The following is a 27,658-nucleotide window of genomic DNA, read 5'->3' on the forward strand; positions in this document are numbered from 1 at the left end:
GTGGAAGGAAGTCGTCCTCCTCTGGAATCACTGTTTAGCTGGTCATTTTAGCTCTTTTTGGTCTTACTAACGCCTAGACCAGTGGTCGGCAAACTCATCAGTCCACAGAGCCAAATATCAACAGTACAACGATTGAAATTTCTTTGGAGAGCCACATTTTTTAAACTTAAAACTTCTAACGCCACTTCTTCAAAATAGACTTGCGCCCAGGCCATGGTGTTTTGTGGAAGAGCCATACTCAAGGGGCCAAAGAGCCACAGTTTGCCGACCACGGGTCTAGCCTACCGTGTGTGCCCATGAAATCAATTTAAGTTACAGGAGCAACAGTGATAGTGAAAAATCTCCAAACAGTCATCCTATCTGAGTTCTCTTCCCTCTCTCCCTCCCTCCTATCTTTCATTCATTCTCTTCTCTTTCACATCCTTTTAAAAACTTAAATGTACTGGGTGACAATGGCTAATAACACGTGAGTTTCAGGTGCACAATTCTGCACTGCATCACCTGTGTGTTCCATGTGCGCTCACCACCCCGAGTCTAGAGTCTCCTTCTGTCCCCATATGTCTGACCCCCTTTAGCCTCGTCATCCTCGTCCCACCCCCTTCCTCCCTGACCACCACCCCTTGGGTGTCTGTGTCAACGGGTCCATTTGTTGCTTTTTGGTTCATATCCCACGTAAGGGAAATTGTTCTTGTAAAGGGTTCTTGTTTCGTGCCTATTTTTAATAGAAAGAAATGACTTCAAATCCAGTGCACGCTACCCTCGCCCCACCCCCTCCCGCACCCTCCAGGAGTAACCGCAGAAGTCCGTGCTTGCGTCATGGCTATGGATGCCGATACTGTCACCCCACCACGCATGTGCACTGCTTTCTGTTCTTGGAGTCCACAGCAGCGGCAGCTGACTGGCTTTGGCTCTCAGCCCTGTATTTCCCAGATGTACCCACGTTACTGCGTGCAGGTACACTCAGCCATCTAAGCAGCTCTGGGCGCCCCTCCCATACAAATATGTCCAATTTACTGGCCAATGCGCATCATCCCTGTGTCTGCATCCATGTAAGTATGAAGAAACCTACATGGTAAACTGCCTGGAGTCCATATCAGAATCACAGGGAGATGGGAAAACTTCAGCTGCCTGGTCTCGCCCACGGAGGTCCTGACTTAATGGCTGGAGGGCAGCCCGGACATGAGGGTTGTGCAAAGCTCCCTGGGTAATTCCAACCTGCAGCCCAGGTCCAGGCCACCTACCCGGGCCTCTCTGCTCAGAGTGTGACCCTGGGAAATGCAGAGTCTCTTGCCCTAGCCAGTTTTGCTCAGTGGTTAGAGCATCGGCCTGCAGACTGAAGGGTCCCAGGTTCAATTCCCAGTCAAGGCACCTGCCTGGGTTGCGGGCTCAATCCCCAGTAGGGGGCATACGGGAGGCAGCAGATCGATGATTCTCTCTCCTCGTTGATGTTTCTCTCTCTCTCTCTCCCTTCCTCTCTGAAATCAATACAAATATATGTTTAAAAGGAAAGAAATGCAGAGTCTCGGGTACCCCTGGACTTGCTGAATCAGGGTGTGCATTTCCTCAAGCTCCTCAGTAAGCTTGGGGAGTCCTGGTCCAGAGTGAGTACCCAGATGTGCGACTGGACCAGGGTTCGGGTCACAGGGCGTGTGCCTGGTCTCCTTCACCAGCTGTACTGGATTTCAACCCAAATCCTAACCCTCTCTCTCCATCAGCAATCAGTGTGCAGGCTCTGCAAGCAAAGGCGGAGCCCGGCTCTCCTGCAGAGAGGAGATCATCTACAAAAAAACACAAAAAAACCACCGCTCGCGACAGGACAGCGTGCCCCCTCCACCGCCCAAACACATGGGACGTCTGTGAGCCTGCAAGCCGGACCTGAGTGCAAGGTTCACGTCCTCAGCTCACCGGGGTTCAGGTGGCTCTTTAAAAAAAAAAAAAAAAAAAAAAAAAAAAAAATATATATATATATATATATATATATATATATATATATGCTTTTATTGATTTCAGAGAGGAAAGGAGAGGGAGGGAGGGATAGAATCATTGATCGGCTGCCTCCTGCACAGCCCCCTATGGGGATCAAGCCCACAGTCTGGGCATGTGTCCTAACTGGGAATCAAACCGTGACCTCCTGGTTCATAGGTCAGTGCTTAACCACTGAGCCACGCTGGCCAGGCCACACAGCTCTTGGTCACTGGGTCCGGTCTCTGCTTTCAGGGTGACAACACCACCCCAGACTGTGTTCACAGGGCTCTTCTCTCCTTTCCATGGTGATGCGCACACAGACACGCATGGAATAGCGGCCCGGACCCCTCAGTGCCGTGCAGAGGACAGGGCCTCCTCGCAGAGGGAGCCTCCCTGCCCCCCCCCCCCCCACGGCATCTCCCGTGACTCCTCCGGGAGGCCTTGGCCAAACTGGCTTCTTTGGGCTTTGCTTTGCTTGAACCACAGGGCAGGGCCAGGGTAACCCCTGCCTAGCAACCAGCACACCGGGAACTGCCTCCTCTCAGCGGCAGGACCAGAGTCTAAGGATGACACACAATTCCCTGGGAGCCATGGGCCCTGCTGCCATGGCGACAGGACGTCATAGCAGGGCAGCCACCCAACACCCAGGCCCCCCCTGTGCCCAGCAGCTGGCTTCCCGTCCGAGCCAGGGGCCTAAGTCTCAAATGTCTCCAGGGACTCCTGTGCAGGGCGCCAGGCACCAGCTCCTGCACCAGCTCATCTGAGGTTTCGGCAGAACTCCGTGCTCCCCAGCTCAGGGCGGGGTGTACACTGCACCCAGCCCTCCTCCCGGGAGCCCTCCGGCCACACGATCCCCAGGCCTTCCTAAAGAACAGGTGCACGTGCTGAAACCGGTGTGGCTCAGTGGATAGAGCGTCGGCTTGCTGACTGAGGGGTCCTGGCTTCGATGCTGGTCAGGGGCATGTACCTTGGTTGCGGGCACATCCCCAGTAGGGGGTGTGCAGGAGGGAGCTGATCGATGATTCTCTCTCATCGATGTTTCTAACTATCTATCCCTCTCTCTTCCTCTCTGTAAAAAAATCAATAAAATATATATATTTAAAAAAAAGAACAGGTGCACGCTCTCTGGACTACAAACCCCATGCCCAGGAACGCGTCCTAAGACAGTGGCAGAGGATGTGGGAAGTGAGTTATGCCCACGATGTCCTCTGTGGGTTGTGTATGATGGGCACACCCTAACTGCCCACAGGGCCGGGAAACCGAAACCACACCGACAGGAAAAGCCGCTGGGGGCGATCCAATGATCCCATTGAAAAGTCTGGCAACACTGCGGCGGCAGCGTGCATTTTGAAGGACTAGAGTATGTCCCGGGAAAGGGTCTGGAGGACTATGCAGCCCAGTGGCTACTGCCTTTTGTGGGGAAAGGGCCATGGAGATTTTTAGATTTTTTTTCTATTTCATTAAACTGTATCTACTCTTTACTTTTTTCTTCAAAAAGAGCAGATAATGCCTGGGTTAAAAATTATTTATTAAAAAAAATGTATCCCCCCTATGTTCCAAATCAAAACAAGGTCTTATAAAGGATTACATATGGATTTATATGGGCACTTATTTGTCACAGTGTTTTTTTGTTTGTCTGTTTTTTAAATATATATTTTATTGATTTTTTTTTTTTTTACAGAGAGGAAGAGAGAGGGATAGAGAGCTAGAAACATCAATGAGAGAGAAACATTGATCAGCTGCCTCCTGCACACCCCCCACTGGGGATGTGCCCACAACCAAGTTACATGCCCCTGACTGGAATCAAACCTGGGACCTTTCAGTCCGCAGGCCGACGCTCTATCCACTGAGCCAAACCGGTTTCGGCTGTCACAGTGTTTTTATAAAATTTCAAGGGTATACAATTTTCATCTCGGCCCGGTCAGTGTGGCTCGCGGTTGTGTCGACCTATGACCCAGGAGGTCACGGTTTAATTCCCGGTCAGGGCACATGCCTGGGTTGCAGGCTCAATTCCCCAGTGGGGGGCGTGCAGGAGGCAGCTGATCAATGATTCTCTCTCGTCATGATGTTTCTCACTCCCTCTCCCTCCCTCTCTGAAATCAATAAAAACACACTTTCAAAACATTTTTCATCTCACTTGCTTAGCTTGTTCATGGGAATCGCTTCATTTGAAAAGAATACAATTAAACAGTCAGGCTACGTCTGTGTCCTTTCGGGACCGGACGGACGTCCAGGCCTCTGCCCTCAGAGTTTATACGTGACACTTATAAAAAGGAGGCACGGCCCCTTACCTCCCTCTCTGCCTGGGCACCCTGCTCTGCGACCACTCTCCGGCTGGTGTGACAGAGACCAGTCGGCAGGGACAAGCCCGCACCCTGCCGTGGGGAACACGTGGCCCTCAGACATCTGGCCCTGCGGTCCTCCAGACAGTCCCTACCCTCTGTGCCACAGCCACACGCCATCACTGTCATCTTCAAACCAACACCCAGGCCTGTGCCCACACAGCACCACTGCTGCTGCTTCCACCTTCATAGCACCCACCACGCCCTGGGGGTTGCCCTCCTGCTCTGGAGCTGTAAGTACTTAGAGTGAGTGAGTCTCTGGGCAGGGAAGTGATAACAGGACCCGAGGCCAGGCCCCGGCCCAGTGACAGCCCACACCGAGGCAGTGACAGCCCACACCGAGGCCCTCCCTGGGCCAGCAGGGCTGCTGCAGCTGCAGATGGAATTTTCTAGGGCTCAGGCCAAGGTGCAGGGACCCGGCTCACCCTTCCACTCCCCGGAGAGCCCAGCCGAGTCTCTGGGTCTCCTCTGAGACCCATGACATGTCAGCAAAGCTTTCCTGCTTCTGTCCCACCTGCCGTCACAGAGGGCGCTCACACGGTCCCACGAGATTCAACGGGCCTTGCCCAGCCAGGGTGGGTCAGTGGGTGAACATCGACCTGTGGACCAGGAGGTCACGGTTCCATTCCCCGTCGGGGCTCGTGCCGGCTCGTGGACTTGATCCCCAGTGTGAGGCGTGCAGGAGGCAGCCGATCAGTGATTCTCTCTCATCATTGATGTTTCTCTCCCTCTCCCTTCCTCTCTGAAATCAATAAAAATATATTTAAAAAACGATTCTACAGGCTTTCCCTCCTTCCCTGACCCGCAGGCCTGGGCTCAAAGGAGAAAGAAGAGGAGACAACAAGGGGGCCCCCAGGAAGCATCAGCTTTGCCCGCGTTCAGACGCGCAACCACACCGTCCGCCTCCAGGCAGCGGTGCGACAGGGGACACGTCCCCGCCCCTCAGACTGGGCCAGGTTTTCCTCGGTGGGGGCATCAGGACCCAAAAAACGACTCCAGCAGGATAAGGGCTGAGGTGATGACTTCCACTCAAGGAAGAGCCATCACTGAGGTTTCCACTGGGACCAGGAGCCCAGGGTCAGAGGCGGCCAGCAAAAGGATGCTGAGGCTCCGAGGGAGGCAGCTACGCACACAGCGCGGAATGCAACGTGTTGTCCAAGCAGGACGTGCAAGTCCAGAGAAGCTGGGACTGATCCCAACCGGGAAAGAGGCAAAGGTTTCACCAGAGGGTGCTGGGAGGGGGGTGAGGTGGGGGGAGGGATGTCTTGAGTCTGCAATAATGGAAAGGATTTGACAGAAGTAGGAGAGAAGCCCTTCAGTCTAGTTCTGTGGTCGGCAAACTCATGAGTCCACAGAGCCAAATACCAACAGCACAACGATTGAAATTTCTTCTGCGAGCCACATTTTTTAAACCTAAACTTCTTCTAACGCCACTTGTTCAAAACAGACTCGCCCAGGCCGTGGTATTTTGTGCAAGAGCCACACTCACGGGGCCAAAGAGCCGCATGTGGCTTGTGAGCCAGTTTGCCAACCACGGGTTTAGGGGAACAGCTTGAGCCCAGTGTCAGACCCACGGAGGCATGAAACGGCTCATGTGTCGAGGGAGACCTGGGTGTGCTGGAGGGGAGGGGTTTCGAGGGGCCCCAGCCACAGACAGATGGGGATGGGGATGGAGATGAAAGGTGGGGTCCGGTCAGGGGGAGCCCTGAGTATCTAAGGAAGCTGGACTTTCTCAGAGTCTTCGAAAATGTCTGAGGAATCAGAGAATGTTTTCAGTTACATCAAGTACCACCAACTTGGTGACAAAATAAAAGGCTTTGTTGGGGGTCAGAATACCCGTACTTGGGTCTGATTCAACCGTTTATGGATGTCCACGCTGAGCTCCCCAGAGCGGCTGTCGGTGGGGATGAAGCAGTGAGCTGGTGGGCGGCCAGGGAAGTCAGTGAGATAATGTATGTGGAAGCACTCTGCCAACATGACGTATGGCAGCGAAGGAACGCACCCACGCCCCGGGCTCCGCACTGCAAGCTCGGCTAAAATGAAATAAACAATCTATTATCGCCGGGCAGCCTCTTCCTTTAAGCTCAGAAGTCTGATTTATCACTTTATTTTAAGAAGCCCTTGGAGGTGCTTCTGTCAGATGAATCATGAGCCACCGAAGATAAGTGGTGTTTTCAGCCTCCGGGCAATTGTTTTGAAAACGTCTGTGTCATCACTCCGCCCAGCACTGGGGCGGGGACGAGGAGCAGTGTCTCTCTTGGAAGCCTCCTACTCGCATCTTAGCCCTTAGCCGACGTGGTTAGTATGCCAACGTGATACGAATGCTATTTCAGTAAATTGGAATTTAAAGAAAAAAGCAAAGCACAGAGTTCTGAAGTTGCGATGCTTTCAGTACTGGGTGGCTGGGCGGAGAGGCAGTGGATGGGAGGAGGGTTGAATTTTTTTACACTCCCCTGCCACGGGATTCTGACCTTGAGTCCCGCTGTTGCTAGGAAAGGTATTGTTGCATTGCTGCAGACATACTGTGCACTGAATCCCTGGTGCAGGCAGGCATCCTATTTCAAAGACCCCTCCTGGGGAACGAATAGCAAGTGTAAGCAACGGCCAACAGAGTTCACTGGCTTGAACTTGAGTTTTAATCCATCAGAAATTGAAATCTGATCTATTTACAGCCTACCCTCAAGGCTGTGTCTGAAACCCATGATTCCCAAACTTATGGGGGGAGGTGTTACCATTCTGATCATTAGTCATTTTTAACTTTATTGCACTTCAGCTGGTGAATGAGGTCATATAACATGGATTTTCTTTTTTATTGGCTATTTCCGTTTTTTGTTGGTTTTTTTTGGGAGGGCAGAGTATTTCTGTAGATGTGTCTTGAGTGCTCAAAAATTATAAGATCTCTAACTGTTGGGTGCAGGTTTCTATACATAACCGCTGAATCAAAATCAGTAACCTGTATGTAATTTTTATGCCATCGATTTATCAATTACTGAGAAGGGCACATTAAAATCTCTCACTAAAGCATACTCATCTGTCCTTTATGTATTTTTAAACTATCTGACTTAGTCATAGGCAAGTTTTTCATTGTCATGTATTTCTGTAAATGCAATCTTTTTCCCTGGTGTAATAATCCTCAATCATCCCCAGTAATGCTTTCTGCTTTCTATTTCCACTGTTGTCAGCTTTATTTTTATTAGAATTTGATAGTATGTTTTATTCTGTCTGTTTGCTGTCACTCTTTCTTTGCAGTATTTTTGTAAAGAGTATACAACTCATTTTGGAGTGTTTTTAAGAAATCTTTCACTCTGTGTGAAAGATTCTCTGGCTTCTATTTCTTTACTTGTTGACATTTAAACAAAACACATTTAATCATCAAATATATCCTTTTCTCAAAGAATGCAAGGAATGCAGAAATCTCCAACTCTCATCGTCCATCCCTAGTCTCACATGACAATGTTGTCCAATGTTTTGATTCTGCCTTATCATTGTACTCCCTAGTTAGGAAGCTGTGGTTGTCACTTCATAGCCATTTCTCTTTAATCTGCCCTTGTGTTAACCAATGTCACTGCTCTCACTTCCTTTTTATGTCTCACTCCTTTGCCCTAGGACCCATTTTCTCTCTTTATTAAAACTTCTGTTACATGCTGAACTGGGGGGTCAGTGAGCAGCAAACTCACTCTTTGAAATAGTCTTTATTTCACCCTCAATGTACCTCATAGATTAGACTGTGCCCTTAATAAACCTGTTTCATTGGCAAGTTTACTTTCTTCATCTAAACACATTATTCTAAAGAACCCTTTACTTTCCCTGGCTACCATGGAGAAAAAAATAAAAGCAAAACAAACCAACCAACCACACAAACAAAACAAAAACCACAAATGGGTTAAGAGCCCAGAAGACAGCTAGAACATGCTGGTTTCTCCTGGTCTCGGCCCCCTGTCCTCCGCTCTGCTCCTGAGGAGTCTGCCCTGTAACTGCTGTTATTTGCAGATGGCCGTGCTTTTTCCTGAGGTGGCATTTAAATGCTTTGTCTCTGCTCATGCAGGCTCACCAGAATGTGATGGCTGAGGCTTATTCTTATTTTTCCTTCCCTGGCTGGCACTTCCTATATTTGGGAGCTGGTCTTGTTCATCGGTTTTGGGAAAGTCAGCACTTATCTCTTCAAATACTTCATCTCTTTCGTCCTGTTTCCTCCTTTCTGGAACTTCTTCAGATCTGCACAGGACGCTACCCCGAGTTCTTCCCACTCAGACTGTCCCATGTTTTCCATCTCTGTCGTGGTGCTGCACTCCGAGAGCAATCTCAAGTCTACTTCCTTTCAGTCACTCGTCAAATCAACTGTTTACAGCACCTACTGAGCTTCTAACACCTTTTTTGAATCTTTGTGTGTGTGTGTTTCTAGCAGTTCTATGTCTTCTTCTTCAAAATATTATGTTCTTTTCCAAATTATCTTGTTTCTCTCCTTTTTGGTTCCTTTTTGTATGTATTTCATCATTTAAAATGTATTTACTTTACATTCCCCATTCTGCACTTCGATTATCTACCATTCTTGAGAGTTTAATTGTGTCAACTGCTGTTTCTGCTGAATCTTGGTCTAGGGAGACTGTCTCTTCCTATTTTTGTAACTTGGGTTTTTCTAACTTTGGTGGATCTTTTCTATATTAAAAAAATGTTTTTATTCATTTCAGAGAGAGGAAGGGAGAGGGTGAGAGAAAAAGAAACATCGATGATGAGAGAGAATCATTGAACAGCTGCCTCCTGCATTCCCCCTACTGAGGACTGAGCCCACAACCAAGGCATGTGTCCTGACTGGGAATTGAACTGAGTCATGGGTTGGCACTCATCCATCCACGGAGCCACACCATCCCTGCTCCGGTGGGTGTTTATCTGCAAGAAATGTGTAAGGCTCAGATGGAACACATGCCCTCCCTGGGGAAGATTCTGTATCCAGGAGCACCTTACAATGGTTCATTCCTCAGCATGGGGGTGGGGCTGCTGGGATACACAGTGGTGGGCAGGTGTGCATAGGGATTGGGGAGGGAGCCGGGTTCAAATTCCTGTGAAAGCTCAAAACCTCATCCCTGCCCTAACTGACCTTTAAGCTCCAAATCTCTATATTATAGGCACTGGGACCCCACCCCCACCCACAGCACCTGAGCTGACAGGTGTCAACGTGAGAATGGGCTGCTGTTCCCAGTTCCCTCCTTCTTTTAGTCTCTAAGGAACTCACTTCTTCCCGGTTCAGCTTTGATTAAAGGGATGTTAGACTCTGAGCAGCATTTCTGGGTTTCAAGTCCAGTGTCTCACAGAACCAAGAGCCTTTTCTGCCTAGTTTTTACCGATGTACTCTACACCTTTTCTGTGTTTAAAGGAAGAGGTTCCTGATAGTTAGTACCTGCCACCCTGACTGGGTCACAGGCCGCCCAGATAGCTGGTTCAACATTATTGGGGCGGGGGGGGGGGGGGGTGTCCCTAGAAGAGATTAGCATTTAAATTGGTGCCTGAGAAGCAGGTGGCCCTCCCTGGATGGAGGGAGTCCTGACCTGGGGGCCTGAGTAGAACAAAGGGGTGGAGGCAGGGAGGACTGGAGGCTGTCTGACTTGGGGCTGGGCTCTGTCTCCTGCCTTCAGTACCTGGATGTCAGGCCTTAAGACTGGGGCTGAAGGCACCACCGTCAGATTTCCTCCGTCTCGGTTTGCAGATGGCAGGTTGTGGATTCTACTATTTACTCAGCCTCATGATCACGTGAGCCAATTCCTCATAGCAGATGGATGAGAGAAAGTGAGAGAGAGATATGAGAGAGAGGGAGAGAGAAAGAGGGGGCCACTCTGCTTCTGTGAAGAACCCTAATACCAAGTTGAACGAAGATCATCGAGACTCTTTGCACCTTCCCCTCGGTGATCCTGACTCCCGCTAACCAAACCGGACCACCATTAGAGCCACAACTGCGGCTCACTGACCTCCTCTGGCTGCTCTGTCTGCTGACTAAGAGGCAAAATCGTCAGCACCGCCCCACGGACCTTGTAATCTCCTAGACCGGCTCATAAACCACCAACTCCCACAAGTGTAGAACATCACGTGTGGGCCTTCCAGACTTGGTCAGAGTGCAGGTTCTTCTACCCCTTGTCCTTCATCTGCTTTTGAAGCTCAGCCCCAAGATGCCATAGGCAGGGCAGGTCCTGTGAGAGCAGTGGGAGCCTCTGCCAGTGTGAGAACTCAGAACCCTGACTTTGCACCCGCTGCTGGGCACGTGCCGGCTGCTCCCTGAGCGGCTCTCCGGGGTCTTCCCTGCTCCCTGAGGGTGGATGTCTCAGAGCCAGGCTGGTGGAATGGGCTTTGCCACCGAGCAGGAAGGGGGGCACGTCTCCAGCCTGGACAGGCTCGAGGGCCAGGCCCAGGGGTTCCGCCCCGGGACACTCACTGCCCTCCCTGCGACACTTCCACTTGGACACAGGGGTTGTTTCCCCAGATAACTCCTCTCACGTGTGTGTTCCGGCTGCCAGGAGACTCGGGAGCCGCACTGGAGCTCAGCAGCAGCATCGCGGCTGAGCCGGGTCCAAGGGCTGCATCCCCCTCCGTGGGGCCTGGCTTCCCATGAGTTTTTCCCTTTTTGTTTATTGAGGTTGGAGAGTGAGGAAGGAGGAAAGGGGGCGTAACAGGATGACACTTGAACCAACTGAGCTGCCCGGCCAGGGCCCCACTGACATTTTTAGTTGCCTCCGTGGTGCCCCTAATTCCTATTGGGACAGAAGGAGTCTGGTTCACAAGCTTCTCTGCAGTTCCTTTCAAAAGGCATCTCAGCTCCTTCATGCAACTACATAGTGTGCCTACATGTGAGGGAGGACAGAGAATACAGCCTAAAGCAGTGGTCAGCAAACTCATTGGTCCACAGAGCCAAATATCGACAGGACAACGACTGACATTTCTTTGGAGAGCCACATTTTTTAAACTCAAGCTTCTTCTAACGCCACTTCTTTGAAATAGACTTGCGCCCAGGCCGTGGTGTTTTGTGAAAGAGCCACACTCAAGGGGCCAAAGAGCCGCAGGTGGCTTGCGAGCCGCAGTTTTCCGACCACGGATCTAAAGCAAAATGAAGTGTTGTAATAAAAGACTTGCTAAGATGTAAGAGAAGCAGTCAGTTTGCCAAAAGGTCAAGGGCGGGTTTCAGAGAAGCCTTGAGGAGCGAGAAGGGTTGCGGGCACAGACAGGAGGGGGCAGCACAGGGAAGACGCTGGTTGGGACAATGCAGGGAGGTGGCTGGCGGGCAGGACGTGACGCAGGGAAGGGGCGGGGGCGGTAAAGGGATGCGGGAATCAGGTCACGAGGGGTAGAGGAAGCTGTTCTGGACCCGTCACGTTCCCATCCATCTCCTTCCCCAGATGCCCTGAAGCTTCTGTGTGAATCACGCATGGAAGTCTTAATCACACACCTCCTGCTCTCCAGGAGCGGGCCTTATCTGCTTGTTCTTATCTCCTTCTGTCAGGCCGGTCACTTCCTCTGTGTGTGACTCCCGTGTGACCAGTGCTCGGTGCATGCTGCCTGAACTAAGCCAGAGTCCTCCGCACGCAGGTCTGAGTAAGACACAGGAGTGGTTTCAACCGTGTGTGTTTGGGGGCCAGGAAGAGGGGGTTTTAAGTTGCATAAAAGCATTTACTCATGGTGACTGGAGCACAGTAAGTGCTCTGTGAATGAATGAATGAATGAATGAGTGAATGAATGAATGAATGAATGAGTGAGTGAATGAATGAACGAACAAAGAGAGAAACCAGCCAAGAGATGAATGTGGCCACTCTTTCTCTCTGAGACTCATGATCACCACGCGTTCTGAAGCCCAAGGTGAGTAGGCAGCAGATAAGAGTAGCATCTTTGAAAAACCCAATGCTTTGGCATCCGTTTTTAGGGAATAAGAACAGAGAGAAAGTAAAAATCTTTCAAAATAGTGCAAGCGGCTGGAACCAGAGGCCCGTTGCGTTTTCGACAGCATTTTGCAACGTCTGAGAAAAGTGGATGAAGACGGCGCCTTCCTCTTTGCCAGCCCCCTGGTTAGCACATCGCGAGCACCAGTCACTCCCCGCAGAGCAGCGGTGGCCGCGGGGCCCCGCGGGGCACCCCCTCGGAGCTTCCAGAGCCACGCACTCAGGCTCCTGAGAACAGGCCCGTCCCCGGGTGCCCTGGGGACCCGCCGACTCTGCACACGGGCCTGTGCTCGCAGCCTGGGAGGCAGCCCTGGGGTCACTGCCAGCGGGGGCCAGCCGGGGGCTCTCGCGGCCGTGGCTGCTGACAGGTGCACAGTACCGTGCTCCCGGGCCTGGCATGGTGCTGATCCAATTTGTCCAAACAGAGCTCTGCACTGACACCAGTGACCGCTGGCGAGGTGCCCTCGGTGCTCGAGCTGTGTTCTGGTCCCGGTGTCCCTGGGAGTGCCTTGCCCCATGGCCTTTACCCAAGTGTCCGTGCCCACCAATGACTCCACCACAGCGCGAGGGAGCGGCGTTAGGAAGGCCATGTTCCCTCCCACCGAAGGGGGGATGATGACGACGACTTTGGAGTGTCCCTGGGAGACTGCTGCTTCCCAGGCTTCCTTCGTGCTGCCCCCTCTTCCGAAAGGGACAGAGCGGGCCTTTATCAAGAATAATGAACACGAATGGAGGCGAACTTTACGTGGTGTCTTCTGTCCAGACCAGAGGCCCTCACACTTTATGATGTGGGAAACCCACCCAGGAGCGTGTGAACAGGGCAGGGCCCTCACCTCCCACCTGGAGGCAGGAAGTCTGGAAGCGCCATTCTTAAATCACAGCTCCCAGCGTTCCTTGGGGCGGTGGCCGGAGCAGACCCGGAAACAGTCCCTGGCCGGGCTGCAATCCAACAGAGGCACCGGGAGCCGTTACCCGGCACAGGCCTGGGCCCCTCTGACTAAGATCGAAGTCACGGAAAGCCACTGTGAGGTACATCTGTGTCAGGAAGAGCCAACCCATGAGATGCAGACCTAGACATACAGATATGCACGCCAGAGAGACAGACAGACCGGTGCCAGACAGATGGTACAGAGCCACAGGCAGATGCTAGAGAGCTGACAGATGGTAGACAGACAGATGATAGACACATGGAAAGACAGACAGTAGATGGCACACAGGCAGGCAGATTGGAAGTGCAGATGTGATTACTACGCTCTGAGGCACCACCTAACCAGTGTGCCCGGGCACCAGGCCTGAGCCAGGCAGCCCACAATGCCTGGCGGCCCCGCCACTGAGTGCTTTTCTCTGCCTTTCCTGTATCTCCCTGTAACAAGCCCAGGAACACATTTCTCTCTGGACTCAGTTAATAGCTGGGCTTCACCTTTCCCCCGTCAGTTCCCTTATGGACCCTGAGCCCGAGGCCCCTGTGCAGGGCCCGGGGCACCTGGGAACCAAATAACACTGCGTCACAGCTGGAGTTAAAGGCGGCATCAAAGGCGGGGCGCTGAGGAGGGAGGGGTCCACTTAGAAGAACGCCCTCTGAGCGCAGACCAGGCCCGGGCTGTTCTGTGCCGCCTTGTCTACCTGCCACTCTTCTGGCCAATGCATATCAGGCCTAGGACAGGAATATTGGTATGTAGCTGCTTGATGGTACAAATGCTTAGAAATAACCTTTTCTTTCCAGCTGTCTTTCTGACGTGCACACCTAGTGCTAAAGTATCTGACTAGCACAACCCACATTAGCCACTTGGCCCCCCAGGGCTGGAGAATTCTATCTCCGTATGCAGAGCGCCCCCTGCCCAAACTGTGCCCAAGGGTGGCCTGGATCCTGGGGCGAGGGCGCAGGTGCAGGAGGGGGTGCAGGTGGGGGTGTAGGTGGAGGTGCAGGTGCAGGTATGGGTGCAGGTGCGGGTGCAGGTGGGTGTGGGGGTGCAGGTGGGAGTGGGGGTGCGGGTGCCGGTGCAGGTGGGGGTGCAGGTGCAGGTGGGGTGAAAATTAGGGTGCAGGTGCTGATGGGGGGGGGCAGTGAGGGAGCCGATGCAGGTGGGGGTGCAGGTGGAGGTGCGGGTGGGGGTGCAGGTGGAGGTGCGGGTCGGGGTGCAGGTGGGGGTGCAGGTGGGGGTGCAGGTGAAGGTGGGGGTGCAGTCGGAGGTGCAGGTGCAGGTTGGGGAGCAGGTACAGGTAAGGGTGGGGGTGCAGGTAGAGGTGCAGGTAGGGGTGGGGGTGCAGGTGGGGGTGGGGGTGCAGGTGGGGGTGCGGGTGCAGGTGGGGGTATGGGTGCAGGTTGGGGTGTGGGTGCAGGCTGGGGTGCAGGTGCAGCAGCTGACAGGGTGTCCTCAGGCCCTGCAACCTCAGGGCCACGTTGGGGGATGATCCGGACTGTGCAAATGCAGCTGTGTGTGTGCGTGCATGCATGTCCATCTGTGTGTCTGTGTATGAGCCCAGATACATGACGCTTGACCAATAACTGAAAGACACAACTTGCAAAACCGGCCACAATTCACTCTCTTACAAACACCATTAACTGAATAACTGCCAGCGCTCGCGTGAAGCAACCCGGGCGGGAGCCCTGAAAGAGGCCTTGCCTCAGGGGCCGAAACCGCCTTTACCAAACGTCTGAGCCAATCCGCACGGCCAGCCTCCGCCCGCCCGCCAGCCCGGCGATGGGCCAGGAATGGCGGGCGCTCAGGCCGGACTGAACTGGCTCTTTGCCACTTTTCCGTGTGAACATCCCTCCTGTGCTCTAAACGTGGCACTCAGCGAAGCAAGCCTCAGGCCGGGCCATCGGAGAGGGTGTGGATGGCGTCAAAGCACAGCGATGGCGGCACAGGACGCTGCCCCGCTGGGGAAGGACGGAAGTGGCGCCAGGTTACCTCCTGGGCCTGCGATTCCATGAGGAACCAAGACAAGAATTTTCTTTTTCTTTTTTAAAAAATATCTTCATTGATTTTCAGAGAGAGGGGGAGAGGGATAAGTGATAGAAACATCGATGGGAACGAAACATGAATTGACTGGCTGCCCCCTGCATGCCCCCTCCTGGGGGAATCACGCCTGTTCCCCAGTCATGTGCCCTGACCGGGAACTGAACCAGCGATCTCTTGGTTCACAGGTGGATGCTCAACCACTGAGCCACACTGGCAGGCAAGACAAGAACTGTCAATGCAGACCTTTCTTCAGACGGATTCTCTCATCTTAGAAATGGAATAGTTTTGCTCTGCCTACACAGAAGTAATTCTGTTCTTGAGGAGGTAGAGAAGGTGAGATGAGCCTGGGAGTCCCCTGGGTTTCCACCTCATTCTGTCCACAACCTGAGGGTGTCGGTGGCCCAGCAGCCCCCCTACCCCCACCCCGCCCCAGCACAAGCTTTCTGAGACGCCACGCATGCAGGGTGGGTACCACGGCCTGTCCGTTTCTGTACTTCCCCGGTTCGAAAGGAAATGCCTCCTGGCCTAAGGCACGGGGTCAGGAGACACCACGTGGGTGTGCACCTCAGCGGCCACCATCAAACCAAACACACGGCATCCGTGTAACTGTCCACGGCGCACCATCATCATCAAACCTGTGTGACCCTGCCGAGGGCACAGGAGTCCTACGAGACTCTTACCAGGCCCTTCAAGGTCAGGGCTGCCCCCCGAGGACGATCCTTTCCACCCCACCTGCGCCACATCGGCTTCCTAGTTTGCCGAGAGCCACCCGGCGACAAGCCTGCAGAGAAACCGAGCCCACGGCCGAGTGCTCTGCGCCCTCCACTCTCCTGTCGGGAAGGAGATAGAGTCCCACTGGACGTGAGCTTCTGCAGAGTAAGGGGTGGGGGTCGTACCACGGAAGGGACTGGGACCTGCCTGCCGCCACACGGCCCTGACGGAGGGACTGCTCAGTCTGCACAAACATCGCCCCGGCATCCCGCTCAGGACCTGCCACGGCCACAGAGAGTAGCCCGGAGGCGGGCTTTCTCCATCACTCACTCTTCCCGCAGCAACGTTCACCGGGCACCGCCCGCCTGCCGGGCATGCCCGGGCCCACAAGACGGGCCTCCGTGGGGCTGATGCTGCCTGCAGGGAGGAAGAACATAAGCAAACGTCCGCCTCAGTGCACTGCGCTGACAGACAGGAACTAATAAACAAAAGAAAAACGGGGGAGGGGGACAGAGTCTGGGGTGCAGTGGGAGTAGCAAATGGGGGTGGCCAGGAAGGGCCCCTCTGAGGAGGTGTGTGCACAGGAAGGACAGACCATCTGGAACCAAGGGTCTCCGGCTGAGCAGACAGCAAGGGCAGGCCACCGGGCAGAGCGGCAGGGTGACCAGATGGCTGGAACGAGTGATGGGAGGAGCCCACAGAGCTGCCGTCAGGAGCTGGGATTCAATCCCACACCGAACAGGAGAGAAGAGGGAGTTCAGGCAGATCTGTTCACAACCCAATGAGGTCTCTAAGGAGCTGTTTGCCCGGCAGAAGCCAGCCGACCTCTCAGGCCTTCCTTTCCTCTCCTTTCCCTCCCGGGAAAATCGGGATAAGATACCTGTTTCCCAGGACGATGTGAGCTGCTGCGTCCCCATCGCTAAGGAAACGCCCTGCGCAGAGGCAGAGCGGGGACCACCGGGCAGGGAGGGGGGGACGGACGCCGAGGCTGCCGTTGTGGTGGTTCTAGGTTTATGTCACCCGGTTCCTCCCAGGAGCTACGAGCCCTCCGTCCTATCACCTTTAGTTTCGCTAAATAAGTAAGGTCCTGGCATTTGCCTCAAACCCAGTCGGCTCTGGGCCGGGCTGCGAATGAATTCCGAGGGGAAGGAGTCCTCCGGTTCTGGGATCTGTACGTGGACCGGTGAGCGCTGCCATTTAGACTCTCCGGGCAGCACACTGCTCCCGACTGTTAGTTTTCCCAGGTAGAGAGACAACCTGTGAACAGCCAGCAAGGCTACCGCCTGTTATAAGCAGCTCTTCATAAAAGAAAGAATCTGTAACACCACACAATCGCAGGGAGAAGACAACTCCTACCTGTAGCTCACTTCCATGGACGTGTTCTCTCTCTCTCTCTCTCTCTCTCTCTCTCTCTCTCTCTCTCTCCTCTCTCTCTTTCTCTCTCTCTCTCTCTCTCTCTCTCTCTCTCTCTCTCTCTCTCACACACACACACACACACACACACACACACGCACACCGGTGAGCATTTCACTGTATGCGCAAGAGCACCTGCTGGCTCCCATGTACACCCCCCGCTGTAGACCAGGGCGGGAAGGGCCCAGGGCGGGAAGGACCGCTCAGGGCCCCCGGGAAGGGCGCCTCACCTGCGGGCACGATGACCCTGCGCTCGCTCGTGGTCATGTTGGGGGGCGGCAGGTGCTTCTCCTCCAGGTAGCTGCCGTAGCTCATGCCCACCTCCGGGCTGCCCACCATCTTCCCGCCTTTCGCCACACTGCACTCCTCGGGCGAGTTTCTGGTGGGGAAAGAGACATTGCTCCATTACTGTGGCAACGGCCCCGCGCCGCCCGGCCCTGCCCGGCCCCGGGACAGGGAAGCGGGAAGGCGAGCGGAGGTGACGGGGGAGGAAGGAGGGGACGCGACAGGGAAATTCGGGGCCCTCTAGGGATGGAGGGTGTCCCCCAAAGTCCACAGGCTGATGTCCTAATGCTCAAAGCGATGACATTTACAGACGGGGCCCTTCTTTCTTGTTTTCTTTTCTTTTTAAAAAATATATATTTCATTGATTTCAGAGAGGAAAGGAGAGGGAAGAGAGAGAGAAACATCAATGATAAGAGATGTCTCCCAACCCAGGCGTGTGCCCTGACCAGGAACTGAACCACCATCTCCTGGGTCCTGGTTGATGCTCAACCACTGAGCCACACCCTCCTAATGAAGTTCAGATGAAGATGCAAGGTGACGTCAACACATTGGACTCGTGTGTCCTTATGAGGAAGACAGGAGACCAGAGAGCTCGCTCCGTCCTACGAGGAGCTGGCCCTCTGCAACCCGAGGAGAGGGCACTCCCAGCTCACAGCCCGCCTGGCAACTTCACCTTGGGCTCCCAGTTTCCAGAACCCGGAGGAATCCTGTCTATTGTGGCAGTCCCTCTGAGGTGCCCAGGCTCAGGCCCAGCCGGGAACGGGCACAGCCAGGCTCAGGCACAGCCAGGAGTGGGCACAGCCGGGAGCGGGCCCAGCCGGGAGCGGGCCCAGCCGGGAGCAGGCGCGTGGGAGTGAGGCTGCCACCTGGCTTCTCTTTCTCCAGCGGCTCCTCCTGAAACCGTCACGTCAAACCTCCATCTGCAACAACGGACCGGGAACACGTGCAGACAACGGCCGCCTGCCCTCGCTGTGTGACAGTAAACAGGCCGCGCAGACAGATGCTGGGACTGACCCTGGTGCCCTCCCTCCGCCAGGCTCAGCTCGGAACCAACTTCCTCTTTCTCAGAACCTCCGAGCACCGTCCTCGGTGGAACTTCCCATTCCGATTTCACGCCCGTCTGTAGGTAGGGACTTGGAGCCTCACCGTGTTCCAAGCTCGGTGCCAGCAGGCAGGCTGGGGTGCAGGGAGAGGGCACCCTGGGAGGAAGCCCTCTGGGACCCTGGGTGGGGGACAAGCTGTGAGGATGCAGAGGGCTCAGCTGCTGGCCTCGGGGCCAGCTCCCAGGACTGTGTGACTAAGGCAGCCACGGCCATTAGGATAAGGACCGCCTGCCTTGCTGGAAAAATAAAACGGAATTAAAAAAAAAAAAAATAAATAAATAAATATATATATATATATATATATATATATATATATATATATATATAGTATTGATGTTTTACAGAGAGGAAGGGAGAGGGATAGAGAGCTAAAAACATCGATGAGAGAGAAACATCGACCAGCTGCCTCCTGCACACTCCCCACTGGATGTGCCCGCAGCCAAGGTACATGCCCTTGATCGGAATCGAACCTGGGACCTTTCAGTCCGCAGGCCCAATGCTCCATCCACTGAGCCACACCGGTTTTGGCAACAGGGAATTTTTTGAGATTCAAAAAACTTGAATTTTTTGGTACAATCTTATTAAATATTTGGTATAACTCATATTAATAAGGAAACTCCAAATAGAAAAATCCAGCTTAACCAGGAAACAGAAAAACACGTAAAATCCTTCTGAGAGGGTCACCCACGGGAGGCGAACCCAGGACCGCTGCAGAGGCCTCTTCATGGTCGGGTATGTCTCCCCAGGTGGCTTTCTAGACATGGCCTCTCACCCTCAACCCTACGCATGCTTTTCCATTTTCCCAGAACACCCCATGGCTCCCCTGGATTTTAAACTTCCTCCCCGTGTCCGAGGCCTGAGGGTGTGTGGGTGTCCTCCAAACTTCACTAGTGGGGGATGTGCCAGCCACCGGCATGGACTTGACCTTCATGTCTGAGAAGGTCACGGCCAGCCAAGGCAGGAGGGCCCTCTCTCTGGGTGGCGCGGGGCTGGGGTGGGATGCAGAAGGTCATTCCAGAGCCCAAGGCCACAGCGGGGAGTGCACAGGAGCGGCAGAGAGAATCCCCTCGGCATCTGGGACTTGGAAAAGGTACGTCTGTTCCCAGCGCCACTGGCTCACGTGCCCGGTGCTGAGGGCGGGAGCTCTGGGCCGGCCGTGGGTGAGGAGCCGTCTGTGTCCGTGGACGGAGGCTGCCGTCGGGGCCACCCAGGCCTGAGGCTGGACCACGGGCCTGGGAACACCCCGCCCAGCCCCGCGGCCTCCTCGCAGCTGTACTAACACGAAGGAGATGCAAAAACAGAAACGGTCTGCGTTCCCATGGCGAGGCCCCGCGCAGTTTCCAGCGCTGCCTACACACGCATTATTTCCTCCTGATGCCGTTTTTCCTGGCTTCCCCCGTTTATCTCCGAAAGACCCATCCTAGTATCAAAACACCGAGTGTCTTCGCTTCGGCCTTGGTTTCCTATCCCTTCGGAAAATTCCATCCGTTGAGCGGAGGGTCTGTTTGGGTCTATTTGTCTCAAGGAGAGAGAGTTACTAGGGGAGTGAGCGACAGGGAACTGGATGCGACTCAGGTGAGGGGCAAACCTCGGGTGACAACCCTAATAATGTTCAGGGCGAGACTGTTCCGAGTCCTTCGTGCACTCGGCCATTCAGGCCATCGTTTAAAAAATACTTTTATTGATTTCAAAGAGGAAGGAAGAGGGAGAGAGAGAGAGAGAGAAACATCCATGATGAGAGAGAAACATGGATCAACTGCCTCCTGCACGCCCTACACTGGGAATCGAGCCCACCACCTGGGATGTGCCCGGTCTAGGAATCAAACTGTGACCTCCTGGTTCCTAGGTCAATGCTCAACCCTGAGCCACACCAGCTGGGCCGTGCCATTGTGATTGAGGGCCTGCTGTATACCAGGCACCCTAAGTTCTTTCTCCTCCAACAGGCAGTTACCCACCTAACAGGGGAAAGGTCAGAGAGATGTGTGGGGTCACAGAAATAGGACCCTGCAGACCAATGCTTTAATTTCCTTCTAACTCTTAACAGTTGCATTCCCGTTATCCGAGGACACGTGCTCTGGGCACGGGTCACAGTAGTTTTCCCACGGCTTTAAAACAAAGGTGACAAGTCGCACTGCCCCGAGCTTTCCAAAACCGTGCGCAAGTATTTAAAGTCGGGGCCGTTTCAGTGAGGTTCGTTTGTTTTCGGGCTGTGACCACAAGACATAATTCACCGACTGAAGCTTCCCCATGCCACTGCCTCCAGGCCCGTGTCACAGCCGCACGCTCGCTCAGGGCGGCAAAAACAGTCCTCCCCACTGTGTCTGCTTTTCGCTTCGGGGGAAGGGAGCGTGGGGCTGTGCCTCTGGCCATTTCCAATAGTCGTTGTAATAAATCTACGGGAACTCACACCGCAGAGCGGGAAGAGGGCTGCCCGTGGGGCCACGTGCTGGACTCAAGGTCGATGTTGGCGACAGGGGCCCAAGGCTAGAAGTTCTGGTCTCAGTGTTTAGTCATTCCCCCTGGTTTTGACTCTTGGAAATTTCAACAGCAGAAGAGTGGTGTCTATCTCGCAGGCCCTGATCTGAGAGGGCTGCAGTGGGCCTGGGGGGGGGGGGGGGGGGCGGGTGTGGCTCAGACTTGCCGGAGGTGTGGGCAGGAGAGAGGGGCTCGCTCCGGGACGCAGAGCCAGGGGGATAGGCTAGAGGCTGGGCAGTCTGAACTCACTGTCTCTCCCTGGCCCCTGCCTGCACCAAGGAAAGATGGGATGCTGCCTTTAAAAGGTAAAGGAGCTGGCCAGTGTGGCTCAGTGGTGGATCGTGGGCCTTTGAACCAGGAGGTCACGGTTCAATTCCCAGTCAGGGCACGTGCCCAGGTTGCAGGCTCAGGCCCCAGTAAGGGGCGTACAGGAGGCAGCCCATCACTGATTCTCTCTCATCACCGATGTTTCTATCTCTCCCTCTCCCTTCTTCTCTGAAATCAATAAAAATATATATTTTTTAAAGGTAAAGACGATTGTAATTTCAGAAAGGCATCAAGAACTCCCCACCCACGTGTCCCTGCCATACACTTGCCATTCCTATTCCTGGACGCCCCCCGGGGACTGCTCCGTCCCAGCACGGCAGGTGGCAGACACAACCAGGACGGGTGTAAACAGACCTAAGAAACAGGCAATTCCTGGAGAGGCACACTTCCTAGGGGCGTCCATTAGGCACGGCTTTTATAAAATGAAACCCGAACATGATGCAGAGAACGGGAAATCCGCATTGAATGTCTCCATCGCTGCATTTTCACCCCGTGCCCAGGTGAGGGATCCACACGGCCGGAGTGCGGCCTCTTTGCCGACCGCCCCGTACACGGCCATCGCGCATCCTGACTGGAGTCCCGGGGGCACTTCCGCCCAGCCCGGGGCTCCGCCTGCACCAGGCCCTGCTGGAGGGCGGGCCGCGCGTCTTCCGCGCTAACATCACAGGGATTTGCACGGTCCGCGCGTTGCTCTGGAAATGCACGCGGCAAAGAGCACTCTTTCAGCCCCGGACTCCGTGTTCATGTGGGTGCCGTCCAGCAGCTGCTGTGAACACACCAACGCAGGTCATCTGTCCTGCTGGTTGGGGTGTAAATGTCTTTATTTCGGCTAAGCGCGGTGAAGGTATTTCTCTGACTCTTCAGAGCACTCGGAAGTCATTATCAAATCAGCACCGCAGGGGCGATCACCGCACACCTGTCACCTGTCCACCTGTCCGGAGGGCGGCCTGGGAACTGACTCCTGCTGGGGATGGCTCCAAACTCCTCCCATGTAACACTCACATCGGGATAAACATGTGGGCGGAGCACCCACAATGCTGCCTCGCACACATGGTACACGCTATCTATGGGGTAGTTGTTCTGATCCTTTTCATGAACATGCCGCCACGGGGTCAGCACCTGCAGCAGGGATGTGACAGGTGAGGCCCAGAGAGGGGGACACAGGTCGTGCCCAAGGTCACATGACCAGCAATGGGGGAGCTGGACTGGAACAGCCCAAGGACTTGACCCCACACTAGAGGGTCCCGCCTGGGAAGGCCTCGGGAGTGGCCTATTTCCCAGACAGAAACCACGACCGAACGGCCCCTCAGAAGACGCTGAGGGGTTCCCGAAGGACGCCCTGGGGGGCCCCCGAAGAGGGCCGTGCAGACGGCAGACGTGAACGCGACGGGGGAGGCTCCCTGTTCGCGTGGATCATGTGTGGATTGTGGTGAGTCCGGCTCCAGGGGCGCTGGCCCCCTCCGTGTGCAGCGGATGTCACAGGCCCCCCCCAGCCCTTCCTCGGGGGCTCGGCGTGGGGCGCGCTCTGCGGGGGGGGGGGGGGGGGGCGCGGCGTTCCTGGGAGGGAGGGGGGCTCGGAGGCAGCGTGGGCCGGTGTGCAGCAGATCCCGGGCCGGGCAGAGAGCGGACCGAGGACCCGGGCAGAGGCTGGGCCCCGGGAACGCGGTCAAGATGCTCTGTAAGGTCACCGGGGACACAGCCCGAGACAGAGGCTCCCTGTAGCTGTGTCCATACGTCACGCCTTTTCCGAGGGAGGGGAGGCCTCAGGGGAGAGGGGGAGTGACATGCCCGTACCGAGGAATGAAAAGAAAGGCTGTGGTTGTTGAAAGCGAAACGAACTTGGCACCTGATGCTGGTTTTCAGAGTCGGCTGAGAGCAGGCTGTCCATCGGGGACAGAGCCCCCAGCGAATGGCACTGGCATGGCCGTGGGCCTGACGGGGATGGAGCCCCGCCCGGTGCTGCCGTCTGTGCCCGGTGAATGGACCTCATTTATCCAAGATCGACCCCAAGGCAGCCCCGAGCCACGACCCCGGGCCCGCCAGCCACGGCCAGCCTGTGATTCCCCCTCGGTCCGGAAAGTGAGCCGAGACTCGGCCTGACAGGAAGTCCAAGGTGTGCCGACACGGAATGAGGAAATCAGCAGACCTCCTTCCGGGGGCCGAGGCACCCCTCAGCCCCGAAAACCGACCCGTCCTCCAAGACCCATCCCCCGAGACCCGCCCTCCCTCCTCCCCGAGGAGACAGCCCCACTGCCCTGCTCTCCACCGCGTGCTGGGGGGTGGGCGTCCCGGCTTCCCTGCAGTGATCTCCCCAAACACAAACCCGCCGCCAGCCCGTGCAGCCCACCCTCCCTGGCCCCAGGCGCCTACGGATGGATGCACACTCCCCACAGCCTCCTCGACACCTGGCCTGGGCCTTCTCCAGTCATCACTCACTTAACAAATATTACAGAGCAGCCCTAGCCGGTGTGGCTCACTGGATAGAGCGCCAGCCCGCGGACCGAAGGGTCCCAGGTTCGATTCCAGTCAAGGGCATGTACTATGATTGCAGGACCAATCCCTGGCCTTGGTTGGGCACGTGCGAGAGACCATCAATGTGTCTCTCTCACATCCATGTGTCTCTCTGTCGCTCCCCCTCCCTCCCACTCTCCCTAAAAATCAATGGGAAAACATCCCTGGGTGAGGATTAACAATAAGAGATTGAGAGAGAAAGAGAGAGAGAGAGGGAGAGTGTCTGCCAGGCACTGTCCCAGGGGCTGGAGATTCCGGAGTGTCCCTATTGTCATAGTGGCTGTGATTGGGTGGCTGAAGCCCCTCTCCTGACTCCCCGCACTCTGCCCCTAACGCCCCAATCCACGTCACCCCGACACCTAGTGGGTACCCAAGCCCCTGCTGCCCCCCCCCCCCCCCCCCCCCGTGCAGTCAGTCCCCAGCTCCGTGCTGCTCATTAGAATGTCGCCGTCTTCACGAATGTTCTTCCGTTTATTGGGTGTCTCATGTGATGAGCTCCAGGCCCGGCTCACACCTGGACACCCGGTTGCCTTTGTGCCCAGCCGGTGTGGATCAGCGGTCGACCCAGGAACCAGGAGGTCGCTGGTTCGACTCTGGTCGGGGCACATATGCCTGGGTTGTAGGCTCCATGCCGTGCGGGGCGTGGAGGAGGCGGGCGACCCACGATTCTCTCTCATCACTGACGTTTCTTTCTCTCCCTCTCTCCCCTTCCTCTTTGAAATTAATAATATATATATATATATATATATATATATATATATATATATATATATATATATATTTTTTTTTTTTTTTTTTTTTTTTTTTTTAATTCCCTTCACATGTGGTTTTCTTCCTAAGAACCCTGAATGCACACACTTAGCCTGAAGCCAGTGAACAAATGCCTGACCAAGGTTTGGAGCAGGAATGGAAGCGAGTCCCCCACAGAAGGTATTTTTAGGCCTGAGACAAGGAGGGGGTTGTCTGGAGGGCGCGGGGTGCCTGGCGGGTCTGTTTTGTTTCTGAATCAGAGGCGGCGATGGAAAAGCTGCCTCAGGCCCGTGATTCATGGACGGCCGGCTCGGCCTGACACTGGGGCTCTGTCTTCCTAGCCCAGTGCAGCTCTCCCCCGTACACACACACACACACACACACACACACACACACCCAGCACCTGGCACCGCAGCCGCTTCCCACCAACCCACCCCCCCTCCCAAAAAGCCGAAGACCGAGTTCATTAAAGTCACCGCAGCCCACCTGGGTCCCTCCGTGTCCCTCCCTCCGAGGCCTGAGTGTCCTGGGAACAGCCTGGCCACTCAAGGACCCACCTCCCCGTTTCTCTTCACAGCTGGAAACGGGGATGGCAAGGCCAGCCCACAGGGAGGCCTGGAACTTGGGGGTACATGCATCCTTTGGGGGCCACATATGGGAATGAAATGCTCTGTAGGACAAGGAATCTACAGAGATGGGCTGTGTTGTGAGGTCTTTTGTTTCTGTTTGTTGGTTGGTTGGTTGATTTTGCTGGAAACACTTCAATTTCTCAAGAGGAAAGACGTAAGCCCAACCATGATGGTGCTTTGGGTTTTTCCCTACGTCACAGGCTACGGAAATTCTGGTGAACCCAAACCATTTCCCTTTCGAGACTACACAGGGCCCAAGCAGTGGCCCAGTGCCCGCTGCCTGTGCCCACGGGGACCCTGTCGGATCCCTGGTACCCAGGCCTTCTCCTGCAGGCGGTGCCCCGTCTGACTCCCGAGGGATGGCCAAGACCGGGGCGGAGCACCCGCCTCCCTGCCCCGCCTTCCCGCATGTGTTTCCCTGCATTTGTGCAGCTCTCCTCCCTCCGTCCCTCCGTGCCCTCAGCTCCGCAGCCGGTGAGCTGACATCCCGAGTCCCAGGCCCCTCACCAGCCGGACCTGCTGCACCTGGACCTCATAAAAAACACCCATTTGGGGGTCCCCCAGCACAGGGCCAGCCACAGCCGGGAAGGTGCTGAGCCTGAGTGGGAAACGGTCTGCCAATCCACCTCGGACCCGGGTGGAGAGGAGCACAGGCGGCCTGGCTGTGACTTCCACTGCCCCGTAGTGCTGCCCAGGCTCAGAGGACGGGGGCGGGGGGGGGGGGTGTCAAACCTCAGTGAGTCTCGGGAGGAATCAGGAGGAAGGCCTGCAGAGGGCGGGTCCCAATGGACCCCTTGCAAAGAGCAAACACTGAGTGCTGCTCACCAAGCGCGAGAACCGGACGTGCCCAGACCACCAGCCGAGCCGCCATCCCGCAGCTGGGACTGGGCACTGCCCCTTCCCTCAGGGGCACAGGCGGCCCTGAGCAGCCTCCATCCCGAAACGGACATGGTTTGTTTCTAACTTCAGCCCTGCAAGTATCTGAGGGGCTGAGGACAGCTCCCTCCCGGGGCTGGCACCGACTCTAGGAGGGGGCTGGCAGGGAGACACCCCCAGCAGACAGCGGAGGGGAGGGCAGGGGAACGGCCTCCAGGGCCAGTGTCTCACCCGGGCAGCCTCTGCAAGACGTCACAGCAGAGTGCTGGTCTGTGCTCTCAGCAGAGAGGAGAGAGAACACAGTGCCTGCCCGAGAGAGAGATGCCCACTTCAGAAGGAGCCTGGAGGGCGTGAGGAGGAGCACAGGCCTGTGGCCACACGGCCCACGGCAGGAGACTCGATGGTCTCCATCTGTGAAATGGGTCTAGTCCAGTGGTCCCCAGCGGGGCAATTGGAAAATGAGTTATTAACAGTGAACCTTTTGCGTTGCTTATGGTCCTAGGGGCCTCATATATAGCGTATAAATACATATTGTGACATATGTGTGCATGTCAGTTCTCTATTATGTTTTGAAACTTTAATTGCTATGTTTTCATATCACTTCATATTATTTTTTTAAAAACCATTTCATAGTGATTCCTTCCTCAGGACCTCCACTGTCCTTTCGTTCTTTTATTTTTCTCTCTCGTGGCTGCCAGGTTCTTTGGAAGCTTGTTTAGACCAAGCCAATGGCCCTTTAGGCTTCCTCCACGCGAACAGGAGCTCGCTGTGTGAATGATAAGAATTCCATGTCACGGGGATGGCGGGGGCATCGGGATGTCAGAGATGCCGGGGGGGGGGGGGGGGGGGGGGCGTGGCCCAGTCACAGGGCCATCTCCCAGGTTCAATGAGGACACTGGGTGAAACCGTGTGTATGATAAGTCACGGTGTGCTGTAGAAGTGTTAATATTACTCCTCACCGACGCTCTCCTTCCTGCACAGGTGGAGTCACACCCTCTTCCCCCCTGAGGCGGGGCCCTGACCTCGCAGGACCGTCTCCCCCGCTGCTGGACACTGGGCTTCTCAGAACCCATCCTCCCAGCAGCCAGCCCAGGGCGCGGTGCGGAGGAGACCCCGATCAGGCCGCTCTGGCCCAGGGCTCTGGCCTTGCAGGCGGCTGGGTCTGGGCCAGCCCATTCCTTTGAAGGGGGGGGGGCGGGATGCTGCCTGTGTTTAGGACGTTGAGCCTCATCCCTGGCCTCCGCCCATGAGATGCCAGGAAACCCCTCCTCCCCCCAAGTTATGACAATAAACATGTCTGCAGACGCTGCCACATGCCCCTGGAGGCCCAGCGCGGAGGCTGAGAAGCCCTGAAGCCGAGAAGGGACGTCCTGTGTCCACGGAGCGCGCAGT

At 55.3% G+C, this 27,658-nt stretch overlaps 1 protein-coding gene across 7 annotated transcripts in view; it reads right to left on the reverse strand.

Annotated features, from left to right (window-relative positions):
• ERG (ETS transcription factor ERG) overlaps positions 1-27,658 on the reverse strand; it is a 197,272-nt gene that overhangs the window by 16,062 nt on the left and 153,552 nt on the right. For all 7 annotated transcript variants that reach the window (XM_084873651.1, XM_084873654.1, XM_084873653.1 and 4 more), the window contains one exon: positions 17,541-17,689. In XM_084873651.1, coding sequence (XP_084729777.1) covers positions 17,541-17,689 — 149 coding nt within the window. The remainder of the gene's footprint in view (positions 1-17,540; positions 17,690-27,658) is intronic.

This window comes from Pipistrellus hanaki (genome assembly GCF_964339955.1).
Source record: "Pipistrellus hanaki genome assembly, chromosome: 2".
NCBI lineage: Eukaryota > Metazoa > Chordata > Mammalia > Chiroptera > Vespertilionidae > Pipistrellus > Pipistrellus hanaki.